This window comes from Ornithodoros turicata, unplaced genomic scaffold (assembly GCF_037126465.1).
Source record: "Ornithodoros turicata isolate Travis unplaced genomic scaffold, ASM3712646v1 Chromosome23, whole genome shotgun sequence".
Lineage (NCBI taxonomy): Eukaryota > Metazoa > Arthropoda > Arachnida > Ixodida > Argasidae > Ornithodoros > Ornithodoros turicata.
Window position 1 is genome coordinate 2,743,159 of NW_026999342.1, and position 16,947 is coordinate 2,760,105.

The 16,947-nt window shown below is 46.4% G+C and overlaps 1 protein-coding gene across 2 annotated transcripts in view; it reads left to right on the forward strand.

The window, feature by feature from the left end:
- The window catches only part of LOC135373298 (putative nuclease HARBI1), a 63,134-nt gene extending 55,944 nt beyond the window's left edge, over positions 1 to 7,190 (forward strand). For both annotated transcript variants that reach the window (XM_064606521.1, XM_064606522.1), the window contains 3 exons: positions 3,904 to 4,323; positions 4,593 to 4,850; positions 5,517 to 7,190. In XM_064606521.1, the coding sequence (XP_064462591.1) occupies positions 3,904 to 4,323; positions 4,593 to 4,848 (676 nt within the window). In that variant the 3' untranslated portion in view covers positions 4,849 to 4,850; positions 5,517 to 7,190. The remainder of the gene's footprint in view (positions 1 to 3,903; positions 4,324 to 4,592; positions 4,851 to 5,516) is intronic.
- Positions 7,191 to 16,947: the final 9,757 nt, after the last annotated feature.

Consider the following 16,947-nt stretch of genomic DNA (forward strand, 5'->3'; position numbering starts at 1 on the left):
AAATCTAACGGCGTCAGGTCTGGGGACCTCGCAGGCCACGACACAGGTCCGTACCTTCCTATCCATCGGCTAGGAAATGCCCTGTCGAGATAGGCACGAGCTTGGCTAGAGCTGTGGGCGGGTGCGCCATCGTGCTGAAACCACAGCTTGCCAAGCCGTGCCAGTGGAACGTTGGCGCAGAACTCTTCCACGGGGCCCAATAGAATCTCATTGAGGTACCTCACCGCGGTCAGTGTCCCATCAAGGAAGACGGGGCCAATGAGAGCTCCGTCGCAGATACCGCACCACACGCTGAGCGACCACTTATACTGGTGGCGCGTCCGTCCAAGCCAATGCGGATTAGTAGCGCTCCAGTAATGAGCGTTATGCAAGTTCACCTGTGCGTTACGAGAGAAATTTGCCTCGTCGCCATATGACATTTCATAGAAATTGGGGGTTCTCATCGACGATCTGCAAAAGCCAGTTGGCGTAGTTCAACCGGCTTTCAAAGTCCTTTTGTTCCAACCTTTGGTGAAGTTGTATGTGGTATGGATGGAGGCCTGCTTCTTTTACCACTCTAAACACAGTAGACAACGGGATGTCTGTCTGCCTGCTCGCCTCGCGGAGGCTAGCTTCAGGGTAGGCCTCAACAAATGCCAAGATGTTGATGCGAACATCGTCTGACAGCTCCGCTGGCCTACAACGCTCCTTGATGAACCTGCCATATTGCTTCAGCGCCTCGTATTGACGGGCAATAGTCGATGGGTGCGGTCTTGTGCCAGGGTGCCACCTCTGAAATATCTTGACTGCCTTTTTTCTTTTTGTCCCCTACAGCACCTAGGGCAAGGACCATGTCCGCTTTCTGTTCGTTGGAGTAGGGCATTGCTTGTCCCTCAGAGCGTTCAACAAAGAATGTCGGCCACAGTGATAGCCCACAGCTTTTCTTTCTTTCTTATTGATTTAATAATCTCTCCCGCTTCCCGTTTTTGTGTCGTTTCACGCCTAAAAATCAAAGAATCAAGAGATAAAGCGCCGCAGTGACTTTGCTGGTGTCCCCGCACCCGTGACACATAACAGCATCGGCGGAACGGACGGCATCAATGCTTGTGCGTCAAGCGGCCTGTGATAATGCTTGTGAGAAAGCGCTGCAATGAAGCGCTCTTTTCGCGCGACGGAAACTGATTCCGTCGTAGTTTCGGAACTCCGGGCCCTTTCTGCTGGCCCGGGAAAAAAAGACTCGTATAAGCTAGAGAGTTCCAACACACTGCATTCGCTTTCTCATGTCAACGCCCATAACTTCACAGTTGACATCTCCGGTGTGATCCTCCTAATTATAAAGTTAGAAAATTAAATGAATTAATTAATCAGTTAATTGCTTGACAAAAAACACTATTAAATGCTCCAGGTCACTGGTAACACTATGCACTTGGTTTCATTCTTCTGCGATGATTCATTATTTTTTAAAGGTGGGGTCAATCTTAAACGGAACACCCTGTATATGCGGCTTAAATAATCTGCCACCCTGTTTTCTGATCCCTTAATGTATTGCACTCTGAAGGAATACTCTTGGAGTTGCAGGCTCCACCGTAGAACCCTGTTATTGAGATGCCTCCGCTTGTTAACGTACAACAAGGGTTCGTGACCGGTCTGGATCGTGAAAGGCCTCCCATAGAGGTGAGTCGTGAAAGTTTATACGCCCCACACCAGCGCTAGACCCTCACGCTCGATTGCCGCATATGCAGCTTCCCTCGGAAGGAGCTTTCGGCTTGCGTAAGACACTGGGTGCAGCACGCCGTCGCGTTCCTGTTGAAGCACAGCTCCAATGCTGCGATCCGAAGCATCTGTGCATAGCACGAATTCCTTTTCGAAGTCGGGCAGTCTCAGAACAGGTGCCCGTGAGAGGTGCTTCTTGAGTTACTGGAATGCGCTTTCATGCTGTGTCTCCCATGTCACTTGGTTCGGTTTTCCCTTCTTGGTCTGGATTCTGGGCAACGGTCCCCTTAGGGCCGTTGCCCAATGCTCTTTTGGCCACTTCTGGGCCCGCTTGCACGAAACACTTTGAGGACACTCCGGGACAATCCTCGGCACTTTCCTTCCTCTGTGATGTCCTCAAGCGGAAAAGTGGCTTGCACGAAACAAGTTGAGGATCGTAGCCATGAGGAAGGTAGGACGGCGGCGTCGAAAGGGCTGAGGAAGCTACTGGCACTCTCAACGCAGCTTCGACCGTCTTTTACGCTAGCACCAGAGGAGGCACAGTAAGCGGGTTTCGCCGCCGCGACAATAGTGTCGCCGCTGGCATTTCCCGCCAAATTCCGGCTATTTACTTTCCATTGGCTCCGGTCCCCCACGTGACCTTTCTCTATCATGATTGGTTGAGGCTCATTTAACCGGTGGATTCGCCCGCCTTTGTTTCTCCGAGGCGCCGACCCGTCTGACCGTTGTGTAGCTGGCGTCTACGTATGTGAGCAGACGGTGATTTCGTTTCGTGGATTTCGAAGATGTTCGAGCCATGGACGAACGCCTGAATGAAAGGTAAGCAGACAAACGTATGATGCATGTCAGTGACCAGACTTTTAATACTGTCGCTTAACTGTGTGCATGGAGGTACGCCTTGCCCCGTATTACATCACTTTCTGCCGGTTATCAGTCATGATCTGGTTGATGATTCTGCGTGGCGTTACTTGTTGCGTTTTGTTCCGCTATTTGAATGTGTTTGATGTTTAATACACTGGTGTGCATGAAAAGGAAAACAGCGTGCATCGCGTACGCAGGACTCCTCGAATTTTGTCATTAGTCGACATTAGGCGCGTAACGATAGCATGTCTTACATAGCGTATTCAGCCAAGTAACGTTGCCTGTGCTCGGGTTTACCATATCGTTAACAAGTTCCTTTTTTTTTTCATTCAGACACCGACAGCTGTTCGTGGCCCTGCGATCCGCGAGCATGTGCCCCTGTCACCAGAAAATTCGACAGTTGTGCTGGGATGAACCGGATGGCTTCTGCGACTCATCACGTGCTATATATGTGTATAATAATATGTACTTTCTCCAAACCGTATAGGTTCCGTTAAGGATTGTATAATATGATAGTCACGCTTTCTGTTGCTCGGCACTATTTATTCTTTGTTTATTCTGCAGTATGCTGTAATAATCGTGTAGTTTTACTTGCATTCAAATGTTGCTTCTTGTTTATATGTTTACCGTGTCAATAAATTTGTACATGTGAATTCCTTCGTCTTCTGGATTTTCATTTTCTGCTTCCCGATAATATTAGCAGATGGCCTGGCGAAGCGCTCGGAACGGGGGAGGAGAGATAATTCGAGTGAGAGGGTGTAGAGAGGGCACGCAGCGCACATGCGCAGTTCAATCAGCGAGCGCGCGCTTTTTGGCGCCGTTTTCCGGCTACTTTGTCGTGATTCGTTACTGATGATCACGTGGCCAAGGGGGGGCGGTGGTTTTCGTGGCGAAACTGTGGAAGCTACAGCTGCACTCCACTGCTAGCACTAACATGGACCGCATGGATCGTGTTGTGACGCTGCGACGCCGTCATCGGCTGTTTCTCGCGCTCTCGTTGTCACGGCAGCGAGTCTACCGAGACCGTGAAAATCCTTTGAAGTGTCTAGACGACGGTGAGCTGCAACGGCGGTTCCGCTTTACGAGGGATGGAATATTTTTCATTACGTCCCTCGTTGCTCTCGACATCGAGCCTGCGACCCGTCGGAGCCAGTCCCTCCCGTCGTCGTTACAAGTGCTACTGACATTGCAGTTCCTCGCTACTGGGAACTTTCTCATCACAGCGGGTGACGTGGTCAACGTGCACGAAGCAACAGCCTGTCGTGTAGTGCACCGCGTCGTTGCAGCGCTGTGCCTATTGGCCTATTGGTGTTCTGTCTGTTTCCCCTGACTCCTAAAATCATGTTTTAGGTGGCCAAGAGGTGAGGAGATAGCAAGGGCCCAACACCAGTTTTATCAGCTGGCCAGTTTTCCTGGGGTTGTGGGAGCAGTGGACGGCACCCATGTTCGCATCCAGGCATCGTCAGCACACGAGACAGCTTTCGTCAACCGCAAGAACTACCACTCCATAAATGTTCAGCTCATTGCGGGTGCTGACTGTAAGATCTTGGACGTGGTTGCGAACTGGCCCGGTGCCACCCATGACTCTAGGATACTGCGTGAAAGCACCATTGGGAGGGAGCTGGAAGCTGGAGTCCACACTGGGCTTCTTCTTGGTGACAGCGGGTACCCCTGCAAACGCTGGCTGATGACACCGTTTCTCCAGCCCCGAAACAGAGCACAAAAGCAGTACAATGCTTCACACTCGACAACACGGGCTTTGGTAGAGCGGTAAGTTGGTTCAGGATATCACCGATATTTAGCAACAACATAGCAAGAATAGTTTATTGAATGACTCAGTTTAAAACGTGGCATTCTACCCTGTTAGTTATGTACATACATAATATGATGAGCTATATACATGCATGTTTCCATGCAGGATGGAAACTGCAATGTAAGCGCAAAATTGCACACCGTTGCAAAACTAGATGGAACTGCAGCACATGCCAGCGGGGAAGATGCACAATGTACATATTTGTTCCTTATTGTATGTATTGCAGGACAATCGGTCAGCTGAAAAGGAGGTTCCACTGCCTTCACAGTGAGCTGCGAGTGCTAACAAAGCATACCTGTCCTATCATCGTGGCATGCTGTGTCCTTCACAACATAGCCAAAGATTTCGGCAGTGAAGTGCAGGAGGCAGACAGCGACAATGATCACGACCCCGATTACGACCCCCAGCTGGTGTCCAGTTATGAAGGACGTCAGGATGGCTTCATGTACAGAGATGCCATCGTACGTCAGCATTTCACATGAGCGTAAGTGGACATTTTGGAACATATCACTCAACACAGTACTAAGCGTGAATTAGAGGTCTTTAACAAACAATTTAGGTTAACACAGGCTAAGGTCAAGTACAGCTTTAAGGGGTTGTGACACATCTTCCCATATTATCCCAGCTGTGTGTTCTAGGTCTTGTATCTCACCAAGTACGAGACGTAGAAGAATAATGCTTCTTCCTTCAGTACTCTCGAGTGGAGTACGACACAGACATGATGCCATAATGAACCACATCTATGAAAGAGTCGCAACCCCTGTAAAGATGTACAAATCAAGCAACAAACAAATTAAGCACTATGAGGGTACTGTCATGAACAAATTAAGCTCGCTTCAACTGCATTGTCACAAGGGAATGAATACAACGAGATAAGAAATAAGAACTGAAAAATGTGCGCATTTGTGCTATTGCTGCTGCTGGAGACGTTCCACTTCCAGCTCCAGTTTTGTCTGCAGCAGTCTCTCTGTGTTGTGTCTCAGCAGTTCAGTCTGCTGCCTGAGACGCTCTGTTTCCTGCCTGAGATGACATAGCTCTAGCTCCTAGAGAGCAACTCTCTGGCGGACCTCAATGAACCGTTGCTCCATTGTAGCCGTCTCAGTGTCCTTGTGAAGGAGACCCGAGTAACTGCGCTCTATGTTTTCTCTAGAGTCCCTCCTGGCTCGCTGGGAACGCGCATTCGTACTGCTTCGTGCCGGCTGCTCCTCTGCACCGTTCCCAGCACCGGCAAACGGCTGTGAAGAGGCACTACCCCTTGTGCCACCCACCTCGCAAGTCACGACAAAGTTATCATCTTCACGCAGCCCAACTACAGGCACAACATCCTGGACCACAGTACCATAATCGTGGTCATCACTGGTGGACGGCCCTGGCAGACTTGCAATGACGTCCTCGATAATGGCAGCGCTGTTGTAGAAAGCAAAAAAACACGGATGAGTTGGTTTAGTGAAATGTACAGCGATTTCCTTCATTGTTCCTTAGCACTCTGTTTATAAGTTGTATGTTTGACTTTACAAGAGACCCAGTTTTGTGTGTTTTGTGCGTGCATATATGTGCTTCCTCATTCCACGTTTTGTTCGGGTTTTGTTTTGAGCAGTTTGCTTCAACTGTGGTTCATTTCTTATGTCACAAAGGACAGTGTGCAATGTTTAATATGCATAGTTATGTTTGGATTGTTATAATATTTTTGGGTTGCCCCAACATTTTGCTCTTCATATTAGTTAATTGCTGTATTGTTGTTTGTTGTTGTGTCTATATGTCTTGTAGATAGTTTATTGAATACACCACAGGTGCTCTTCTTGTAGCACAACGTGCTCAATGGGGTTGTAGCACTTCGTAAACAATAGCATTGTATGTCTACCTGTGTGTCTGCCTGCCTGTAGAATGTTATTGTTTGCATCAGTGTGAGGGTGCATTTCAAGTTCCACAGCAAGGGATGTGACACCAAGTGGCGTGTATTATGAAACGACCCCTTCGAATAACCATTTTACAGATAACATATAATGATTCCCTTATCCCCCACTTCCAATGTGCTACACATTGTACATGCAGTATGGAGTGCCTCATTGTACATTAGTAAGCCAATCAGGTGCTGTCCTGACCTATGAAAAATCTTTTATCCCAACATGTCGTGCTCTTTTGCACCAGCTCCACCTTGTCAGTAGTGTTTCTGTTCCCCTAGACTACATATTACAGTCGAACGCAATGTGAGACGTGCCTTGTTGGAAATTTTTCACGTGGCAGCCTTATTAGTTACATAATACCTGTATTACTTACCCACGGGTGTCCATACCTCCTTCAACCCCAGTGATACTGGGGGAATCTTCACCAATAATGTCGATCACAGCCTGTGTGATTGCAGAGGGCTGCGAGACATTGCCTCCTCGACCTGTAATCAGAAGCCCAGAACGTTGTAGCACAAAAACAAATGTGAACACATGTGCTCAGCAGTGTGCCTTTGTAAGTGTAAAGCTATATGTAGTGTACCTTATGTTGTGGGATGTTATTGACATGTCAAATGACTCTAAATATGTTTTGGCATGAATATATTGTAAAGCTGTCACCAAAGCACTTGAGTGCGAAACAAAAGGATGCTCCAAGGAAGCCAGCAAATCGGGTTCCATTCTCATTGCTTTTCTTCCATTCTCATCATTCAATTGTACGTACGCCACTGTGGGATGTGTGGCTTCTGCTGTGTTATGCGAAGTTCTTGATGCATTTCATAACGTCAGTGGTGGAGGTCATGCTCCTCGTACATGTTCACTATGATGTAGTACCCTGTGTATGTCTTTATTTCACTTCCATTGTAAATGAGGAACACGTACATAAGAGAACCCAATATAGAACTAATGTATGTAATAAAGCCTCATTGCTACTTACCAGTTTGGAGTGACTGCCTTCTGAACTCAGAGAAAATAGTTCTGTGCCTTGTGCACAGGTTGTCCCACTGTTTTTTCAGCTCTGCAACAGTTCGTAGCGTAGTTGGGTGCCGCGCATTGAGCACATCCGCAATTTGTTGCCACGCCGCCTTTTTATCTTTTTTGGTTAGCGATGGACTGAACTTTCCCCTGATGACAGTCCTCCTGTCCATCACCTCTTGGAGGAACTCCAGTCTTTCTTCATCGCTCCACGTAGAAGCACGGCGCTTTTTTGCTGGAGCACTTTCCATTTCAAACAAATCAAAAGCGCGGAAATACTGCGTGATCGTCTGCTTACTAAAAGCGCGCATTTCATGTATTTGATCAAATGTCTCAGGTCATATTGTGGGTAACGTATTTCTCAGCAGTATTTGTGGAAAAGTTATTTCTTGGTATCGTCTCTAATGTCAAACGTTTTTCTCTCTTTTTTAATATTCCCATTCTTGGTGCGAGGCCAGCTAATCGCCGCAACTGATGAATATCGGCGGCGGCGATCACATTTGGGAGAAATTATCCGTCACAGGGAAGAGACAGTATGTAATATGAGGCTCGTTTATTGCAAAAAAATACAAGCAACAGCATCTTATACATGCATAACAGTGAAAATAAAACAGTCGCTCGCTATTGTGCATTTCTAAAATTACATGGAGCGATAGCAAAAGCAGACGACAGTCCCGTTCAGCGCGATCGCTGGTTGGTCTAAACGCAAAATGACGTGGTGTTTTCCGGGGAGGAGCTTCTGATGTTCGTTCCACCAATACCAGCCTGCCGGAAGTTCCTAGCCACAATCCACTCAAATTAGGACGTCTCTCAAAGTGTTCGTGCAAGCCACTTTCTGCTGCAACCCATAAATTCCTCAGTTGAGTAACGAAATGCTTGAGGAAGGTGACCATTGAGGATCGTACCGAGGATTGTTTCGTGCAAGCGGGCCCTGGCCCTCTGCTACGTGCTCAAATCGCATCATGTATGCGTCGAGGTCATCTTTGTTTTCGTTGAAAGCTGACGTTGAAAGCGGACTTATACCCTGGAAACGTGTTGGCGCTTCTCCGGCCTCCGGCCTATCCTCGGCAGTTCTCGACTTCCTCTCCAGCTCTAACCTCAGCTTTAGCAGTTCTTTCTCGAGCTCGGCGGCCTCTCTCGCAGCTGCCCTAATACGCTCATCTTCCGCCCTTTTTCGTTCTTCTTCCTCCCTAGCAGCTGTTCTGGTGCGCTCATCTTCTTCTTTTCTGAACTCGCGCTCCTCTCTGCGGAGTTCTATAAGTCTAGCGCGCTCGACTTGAATCCATTCATGTAAAGCCGCACCCTCAAAGCATAGCTCCTTGCCTTGGGCCAATAACACAGCTAACTCGGGTTCTGCCATTCTGTAAGGCTAACCCAAAGCTCCCACGCTCAAACAATGCACTTAGCAGGGCATTGCCAATACAATGTTGGGCTAGAAACACCTCATCCACGAGACTCGTTTCACTGCTTGGCGGGGTCCTGTCGCGGACGCCAGTTTTTGTCACGAGGTCCGGTGGGGGTGCTCCGTTTGGTTAGCCAGGCGACTCTCACAGGGGAATATCGGGACTAATTCCGCGACATGTACTTTGGACCTGTGCGATTCACCCGGAGCACACCCAACCTCGTAAGCAAGAACACAGAAGAAATAAGTTGGACCGTCAATGCGTACCTTGCGGCACGTGTGAATACGAGAATGTGAAATGAGGGGAGTCACAAAGACAATGTAGCTTAAACAAAACAAATATTTACTTGAGAAACAGTGAGGCTTTTAAAGGAATGAACTAACCAATGCCTATAGAATACCACGCATGTTACAAGATGATACGTTCTGCATTTTGAGCAACCGGTTACAAAGAGGTAAGACAGGCAACAAAGAAACAAAATCTTAGCTGGTGCCGGCTGAGGGTCCTGGAGCTCGGAAGGGTAGGGTCCTTGTTGGGTCGATGTTCTGTTGGTGGACAACACATGTACACGCAAACACTCACAAAGTCCTCGTTGACTGTTGTGTTGCAGTGCGACGACTTCTTCGCCGCGACACCCGTCGTTGTCACTCGTGGATACGTGAGACCACCGTTAACTACCGACACTGACCGCCCCTGCTTTCCGCAGTCACCAAACTCCCGATTTGCGCCACCCGCGTAAGACGGAATCGAACAAGCTACATGTCCCCACCAAGTCTTCTGAGCGACTCCCCTTGTCTCCTCTACTTAGCCCCTTACGATGCGTTCAGAATACATATGTTACCTCTCACCCCGGTGCCAGACGAGACAAGACAAAAATACAAAACATACAATACCGCAAACACAGGTTTAGCTAGCCACAACATGCCCACAATCCCCAAATTTATTGCTGCCACAGTTTGTCTCGGGCGCCTGGGAAAAACAACCCGAGTCGAGTAACCCGACACCTCGGAGGCGACTGTGTATGTCTTCCAGGTCGCCTTTGACCACCATGGGTGTGATTCTCCGGTCATTCCCCCTATCCACGGTTACTCAGTTTATTTGTTTCTTTGCTTTGGCCGCGGGGTCTGGGAAAAAATCTTCGCACCTCAGACATTTGCAGAAACGAAAATCTCAGGCTACATCAATGATTTGTTGGAGGAGGCTGTGGAAGCTTGCCAAAGGCTCAAGGCTCGCCTTTGCTGCCGATCAGAAGGAAGTGCCCCCACCAATGGCAGCTCATCACCCTCGCACACAGTCTGCTGCAGAACTTGCTGCTGACTGCCGGGGTCCACCGAGTGCTCCAGTATGAATGACAACAGACATGCATTGTTAAGTTCTAAATTGTCATTACTGATTATCATGGCATTTATGTCACTGCCCTGAAGTAAACTTGGCTCAGTAGCGGGCTTGGTTGCTGAGCTCAAGATCGCGGCTTACATTCCAGCTGAGGACGAGCGCAATGTGTTGTGTGTCGTAAATTGCTGGTGCATGTTAAAGAAGTTCAGGTGATCGAAATTATATGCAGTCCTAACCTGCAGCATATGCAGATAGTATCTCAAACCACAAAATTTTACTTTTTTTGCTCTGTGTTAGAGCCACGAAGCAACTGTACCTATGAGCAATGTTCAAAATTATACTGTGGTCATCAGACTACATGTCTGATGACTACATGTCTGTACTGAGGTAATCGAACTACATGTTTTGTAAACAGAAAAAGAGGCCTGTGTTGCAGTGACACACAAAAATGCCCTTACCAAGGTATGTGGCCGCAATTGTCTCGACCTGGAACAACTATGTGCTTGGGAACAAATATTGGCGTGGTGCTTGGAATGTGCATTCCTAGTATTCTTCTTCTTAGGAAGAGCATTGAAGTGCGAATAATGTAAGCAATTATTTTACTGTTGTGCCCTGGACGATAACATTAGCAATTGAATTGTGAAGTTTGCGATGACTGTGACAGATCTGCATGACATGTCTCTCTTGTAACAGTGAGCGGACACGAGAAAGACGCTTTGCAGAATTGAGCCCAAGAGTGTGTTTTAATTAGGGCTTGTTTGCAAAAGTGTTGTTCAAGCTGTTGCCAGAAATGTTCTGTGACCTGTTGCCTCTACGGATAAAAGATATCACATTTGTCACTCAAATGTAAGGCTTGATGCAGTTTTTATTTATTATTTTGCAAGTAGTGTTGACTCAGGAATTTGAACTTTTGAAGCCTGTGTAGGACATAGAGGGAAATGCCTGTCTAATGGCTGTGACAGCACAGGCTGGGAGGATTTTTCGGTTATCTGGTCTCAGGTATCCCCAGATCCAGTGTGTAAACTGCCTATAGGCAGCAAAGCGAAACCTTCTGCAAAGACAACTCCTAGTAATTAGTCCTCATACCAATTGCTCCAGCCAATGCAATAGTCACTACAATGATCTCCCAGGAATAGCCAGCATGGTAAATGTCATGCCTAATATGAGCTAATGACTGCACTCTCCATCTTGAGAAAGCCTAAGTGACATAGAAATGTAACACCAACACACTGCAAAACTCGACTGCAAAACAATGTGTTTGGAACGTACGGAAGTTTATCATCATAAGATTGAATGACTGTGCTAGATGCAAATTGTGAATATCAAACCAGAGATAAGATCATCTCTTGAAGCTACAGAGCACACACACACGCACATTGTAAATGTTTATATGCAACATTTGCGATTCGGTATGTACTGTGCAGTATAATCTCTATAAATTTTTGGTAAACATACTTGTATTGTTTCTCCAGTGACATTGATGCATTCGTGTCGAGTGGCTCGCATAGTGGCACAGAAAGCACTTCCGTGTTTAGGCGTAATACGCCGAGGTAGTTGTGTTGCGTTATGCATCCTTTTGGTTGCTTTTGTTGCGCCTCGATGTAATCTTGGCAGCACACGCATTCTTGCACCGTCGCATGACTACGCACCTAAGGCACTGACACCTACGGATATAAACAAGGATGAGTGAGCTACATATGTGCTCTACACTTCGTGAAACAACTGCCAATGTCCGACCAATCTGAAATAAGTGATACATACTATAACAGAAGGAATCCAATAGAGCGCAATCTGTGCTATTACACTAAATGCTAAAAACCTCAATATGTAGTACTGAGATGTTTCATTTCAACATACCAGCCATGATTCATAGGTGCCGAACCGTCCGACGACAGCGCGGAGACACCAGATAGACTCCTTTCGTCGTCCTCGTCCTCGTCTTCTAACAGAGACTCCGACAAGTCGGCTGCACTTTCTCGAAGTGGTTCATCCTCATAGGGCCTCATGCCAAATTCTTGGCTGAGGCGAATAAGTCTGTTTTCGAGTTCTGACAGCGATTGCCAGTCCATGTGCGCGTAAAACGAAAGCAGTCCTCCGACCCTGACCGCTTTACAAGCGCCGACGTTGCCGTGGAAACGGAAAGCTCCTCCCTCATTACTAGCGTCCACGTCGTCATGGCAACGGCGAACCGCTTACTTCCTTAGTTTCACCTTTAAAGGGACGGTCTCGTACAGCCGTGGCGATTCCGAAACTTAGCCAAAACTAGTTTCACGAGTACTGTACACATACAACCGTCAAAGTTTCATTCGGAATAACCAAGTCGTTTTCGAGGAATTTGTCGAAACGTGCCGTAAGAGCAGACGACGAAAGCTGCGCTTCTCTGATGCATACGTCACGTATGACGTCGGCCTGCGGGTGCGTCGTCGTTGTCATGGTAATTGTAACTTGCGGAAGCACCTTGGGTTGAGTAATCCCCTTTGCTCTCGAAATAGGGACACTCAGGCATATACCTCCGCGAGCGGAGAATGTAGTCCGAGCATTGACTGTGGGGTCTCCCATAATGTGGCGCACAATCGGATACGTGGAAGCTAAGTCACGTGTTTTCTTTCCGCGAGTATTTAATGCGGTTTTTAAATAAACACGTACTCCTTCTCCATGTACGTCGTCAGCGACACTTCATTTCGAAGCATGATCAGTGTACAACGGGGAGTGGAATGGAAGCGCGCGTAATATATTTTTGGTCGGAGCTGTGATGCGACCGTGCGCACCGATGGCCAGCGACTTCAGATTTGTGATTGTGGATGGGGTTGTTCTGCGACTTTTAACTTGTCTCTGAGGATTAACATAGTTGCTCTGAACCACCATGCTTGCCACTACTTAGAATGCACGTTTTTCACCTGAGAACTGAAAGAAAATGTACGAAAGTGGCCGCGGTGCCTAGTAACTTCTGAAAGTCGTCTGCTCACGCCGATGCACTAGCGCGCGCAAAAGCAGACGATTTCTATATCCTATCACGGACTTACCCGCAGGGCGACGTGGCCGTTCTTATTGTTGCCAACACAGATCGTGGCAAGCTCTGCAATCTTTATCAATTTAATTCGGTTATTTAATAACTGTGGCGTGTTTTGTCGAGTAAATTAGCAGTATTCCATTTTCAACATAGGGCAATCGAATGGTACACTTTATGAAAGGGGCAGGGGGTACGAGACCGTCCCTTTAACGTCCCCAGAAAAACTGGCGTGGAGGTGGAGAGCCGAGAGGGATGGAGGAGGCCGCGCGGCTCGTAAGATGTGGAGTGCAATAACCTCGTGACGGGGCATCGCTGAGCGATAGCGTTTCAGATACGTGTTCTGTACGCACGATACAATGTGTAGGACGTGATTTACTGAAAAGTTCGCATATGGTTTCTGTACCTCTTTAAAGGTCAGCTACGCCGGTTTCCCGATGTGTTGAAACGGTTGTGATATTCGGAACGAGCACATCCAACTGCCCCCGAAACGCACCTTCGTTTCTCGATTTTGTCATCCTATTACGAAAATTAATTCATCAAAGAAACCAAAACAAGCCATGGGCGCAGCCATTTTTGTGACGTAGATGGGATAAACCTGCTCCATCTACGTAGATAGAGAATCGTGCGTCTGATTGGATGAAAGCTGAGGCTTTCTCTGACTTCCCTGGCGTCTTCTCCCGTTTGCGAGGAAATCCAGTTATGGCCGCCGGCTACGATGATCGTTTCGTCCGAGGTGATCCCGAGAACTATTGAACGATGGAAGCAACAACCGCGAACTCACCTCAACATCATTTTCGGCGTGAAATTGTGATTATGTGCTCGAGAACTTCGCAGTTCAACCGTTCAGCTGCCATTCACGTCACCCCCGTTTGCTGCTTTTACTACAAGTGCAGGAATGGGAGCGATTGAGCAACAATGTGAGAACTGGTGATCGTTTGAGCATATACCTGCAAGGGACTGGTCTTCAAAGAAAGAAGGCTGTATTTCTGCCCATGCACATCGTGCGATTGCCAGGCTTGTTACACGAGATACATATATTGTGCAGCATCATAGCGCGACTGCAATGAACGACGTAGGAATGTATCGTGACCACTCGAACTGCATTCGTTGAACCATTCCTCGGTTATATGAAAGTGCTCATTAGAGTTGCCCCGCACAAAAAGTGCTGGATGTAGTTTTGTAGTGTGTTGTTTATCTCGTAGAGCGCATCGCGGCATGTAGATCGAGAGCCCTTATACGTATTTTTTGCATGTTTACTTCAGTGTGCGCAAAGTTCTATACCACACAGGCCCTATTTCATTCATAATAGTTTCGCAGATAAACAATCTCATATTGCTTTTGAGTTAGGCATAGTGTCTTCAGATCAGGGTATGTGTATCCTGTTTGCTGGGCCCAACAGATGTTATTAAGGGTAGTGCAACATTTCCCACTTCTTGAACCATGCTAACATTGCCAGAATAAGGAACATTACACTGTGCTGTGTATTCCACACTCAGTTGTCTCGCGACGTAAACCCCCAATTATTATATTGGGTACTCCACATGTTCAACCAGTCAGCACTTCCCATATCCTATTTGTTTTAAACATGTGCTTAAAATTGCACAACTGCTACTCAAGTAACTTTGCCACCAAATTAGTCAGTGACAAAAGGTATGTGTACTTTACCACAAATTTAATAACCTTGGTGGAAATGGTTGATGGTGTCCTCTGCCTTGTACGGTGCACTTCATAGCAAAATACACAATAGTTCAAATATTTTCCTTGTCCACAAATGCCCTGTCAAATCTGAAAGACTCTTATCAAAATGGGGAAGCGGGCTTGCATGTCCAGAGAAACAAATATGAAACTGCAGTGCTCAACGTAAATAACTGCATGCTCAGCAACTAAGGCTGGTGATGCCGAAGACCTAATATTTCTAGGTTAAAAGGAACAAAGGAGAAAAGACCACTGCAGCGTATTAATGTTGTTTCAAAAGTATAACACCACAAAATTTGTGAGAGTCAGTTGGTGTATTTAGTTACGTTGGTCACCTCCTGCACCAATTTTTAATAAGATTCAAATGCGTTGCTACCAACCAGTAGTATCTATCTATGACCTATATGGACCTTCAACACTAGTTTGGTCTAGGTTTCACACGTGGCTTCTAGTGAATTTCGAAGCTGCTCTGTAGAGCTGACAGGAGACTTGCAGAGTAGATAATTTTTTATTTATATTTTCCAAAGAACATGTAAAAAACAATGTGCTGTACCAACTGTATTCAAAGAAATCCAAATATACTTTGTTTTAGCTATGAGCATATTAGCAGATTACAGGTAACCGATGACACACAATGGGCGTCAAGGGTGAGAACACAAGAATACTACCACTGCAGGCATTGTCCTGAAATTCTAAGTCACCATTTGTCAGAAAGCAATGACCACGCACAGCCTAAGGATCATATTCAGCTCCTTCCATTATTCTTTTTATTGACAGCATGTTGGCTGCCATCCAGTCCATGAAAGTGACCCTTATCGTCGAAAGAACGGTTCAACAGCAAGCGAGCTGGTGATATAGTGTCCATTATGGCGAGACCTGAAGAGGAGATACAAGAAGGGACATAAACACGCTATGTTGAGACATTGTGTATGTCCCTTCCTATCCCTCCTCTCAGGGTTTTTCGCTATGGACCTTCATGATGTTTCCTTCGGCAAACTTTACATATTTTTATGTAGAATTGTGAAGGTACAGCCAGGCGCTGTTAGCAAATCACACAGTACTTTTCTTGAATCAAGAATCCATAGAAGGTACACAGTCATCTTCAGCATTGCACACATCTATGGGACATGTTAATCACTTTGGAATGTCACAGACATGTCATGGAGGCCGGCACACGATTAGTGGTGCTGAACAGACAACTATTTGTCATAGTTTAGGCATAAAAAGCAGTTTTGTCACCTGCATGTTGAGACAGATGTATCTCTACATACTTTGCCATGACACAAATATATGAAGCAACAAATGTACCCTCTACTTTATTATGGTTATTAGTCAACACTGCCAAGAATGTGGGAACACAGTCTTGTACCACCTACACTCTTCAAAATGACCTTCACACACAACACATTGTAGGTCAACGATACTCCAGAATGATGTCCTCTCCCTCCCCATTAGCTGAAAACATTTTTCTACAACCTTGCATAAGGGGAAGTTAGTACAAGAAACGCACACATTCCTTTTTTCAGCAAATCAGTATTCAAAGCGTTACCATACTGTGGTAGGCCTGCAGTGCATTACGTGGTACAGCACACACTGTAAAAAATTTCACTATAGAACATGTCCCCAGACTTGTACAAAATACTGCACAAAAGTATTTAAAATAAGATACTAAATGCTCTCCCTAAAAAGTATTTAAAATACAGTACGAAATACTCAAAACTGAAGGTAATTTGAGTAGAGTACTAAATACTCTAAGAAGTATTTAAGATACTCTTTAAAGTACTTTAGTATTAGCAGTAAGTGAAATGCGTCTTCTGAACGTGGCCTTACAAATGGAAGGAATAAACTTCATCCGTCATACTTAAGCATATCTTTCATTTGCAACGTCTTGGTGTCAAGTAATGTTTGGTGAACTTTGGTGAACCCAAGTAAACCTTGTTGATATGTTCTGACCCAAAACTTCGTAATCCCTCCCTGTATGTCCGTTCGGGTCTTTCAACCTCTGGGACGTGTTTATTGCTTTGGTGACCGAGGAAATAAATGCCGGGATTGTCTTGTACCTAATCCCCTGGTGATTCGCCTGACAATATGAATAGGAACGGTTTTCTGGCGAAGTTGGCTATTGACAAGAAAGGCTAAGCGTGGGACCAGCCTATTGTACAAGAGTTTAAATGACAGATTCGCGAATTCCCGAAAAAAGAAAGAAAAAGGGGGTTAAAT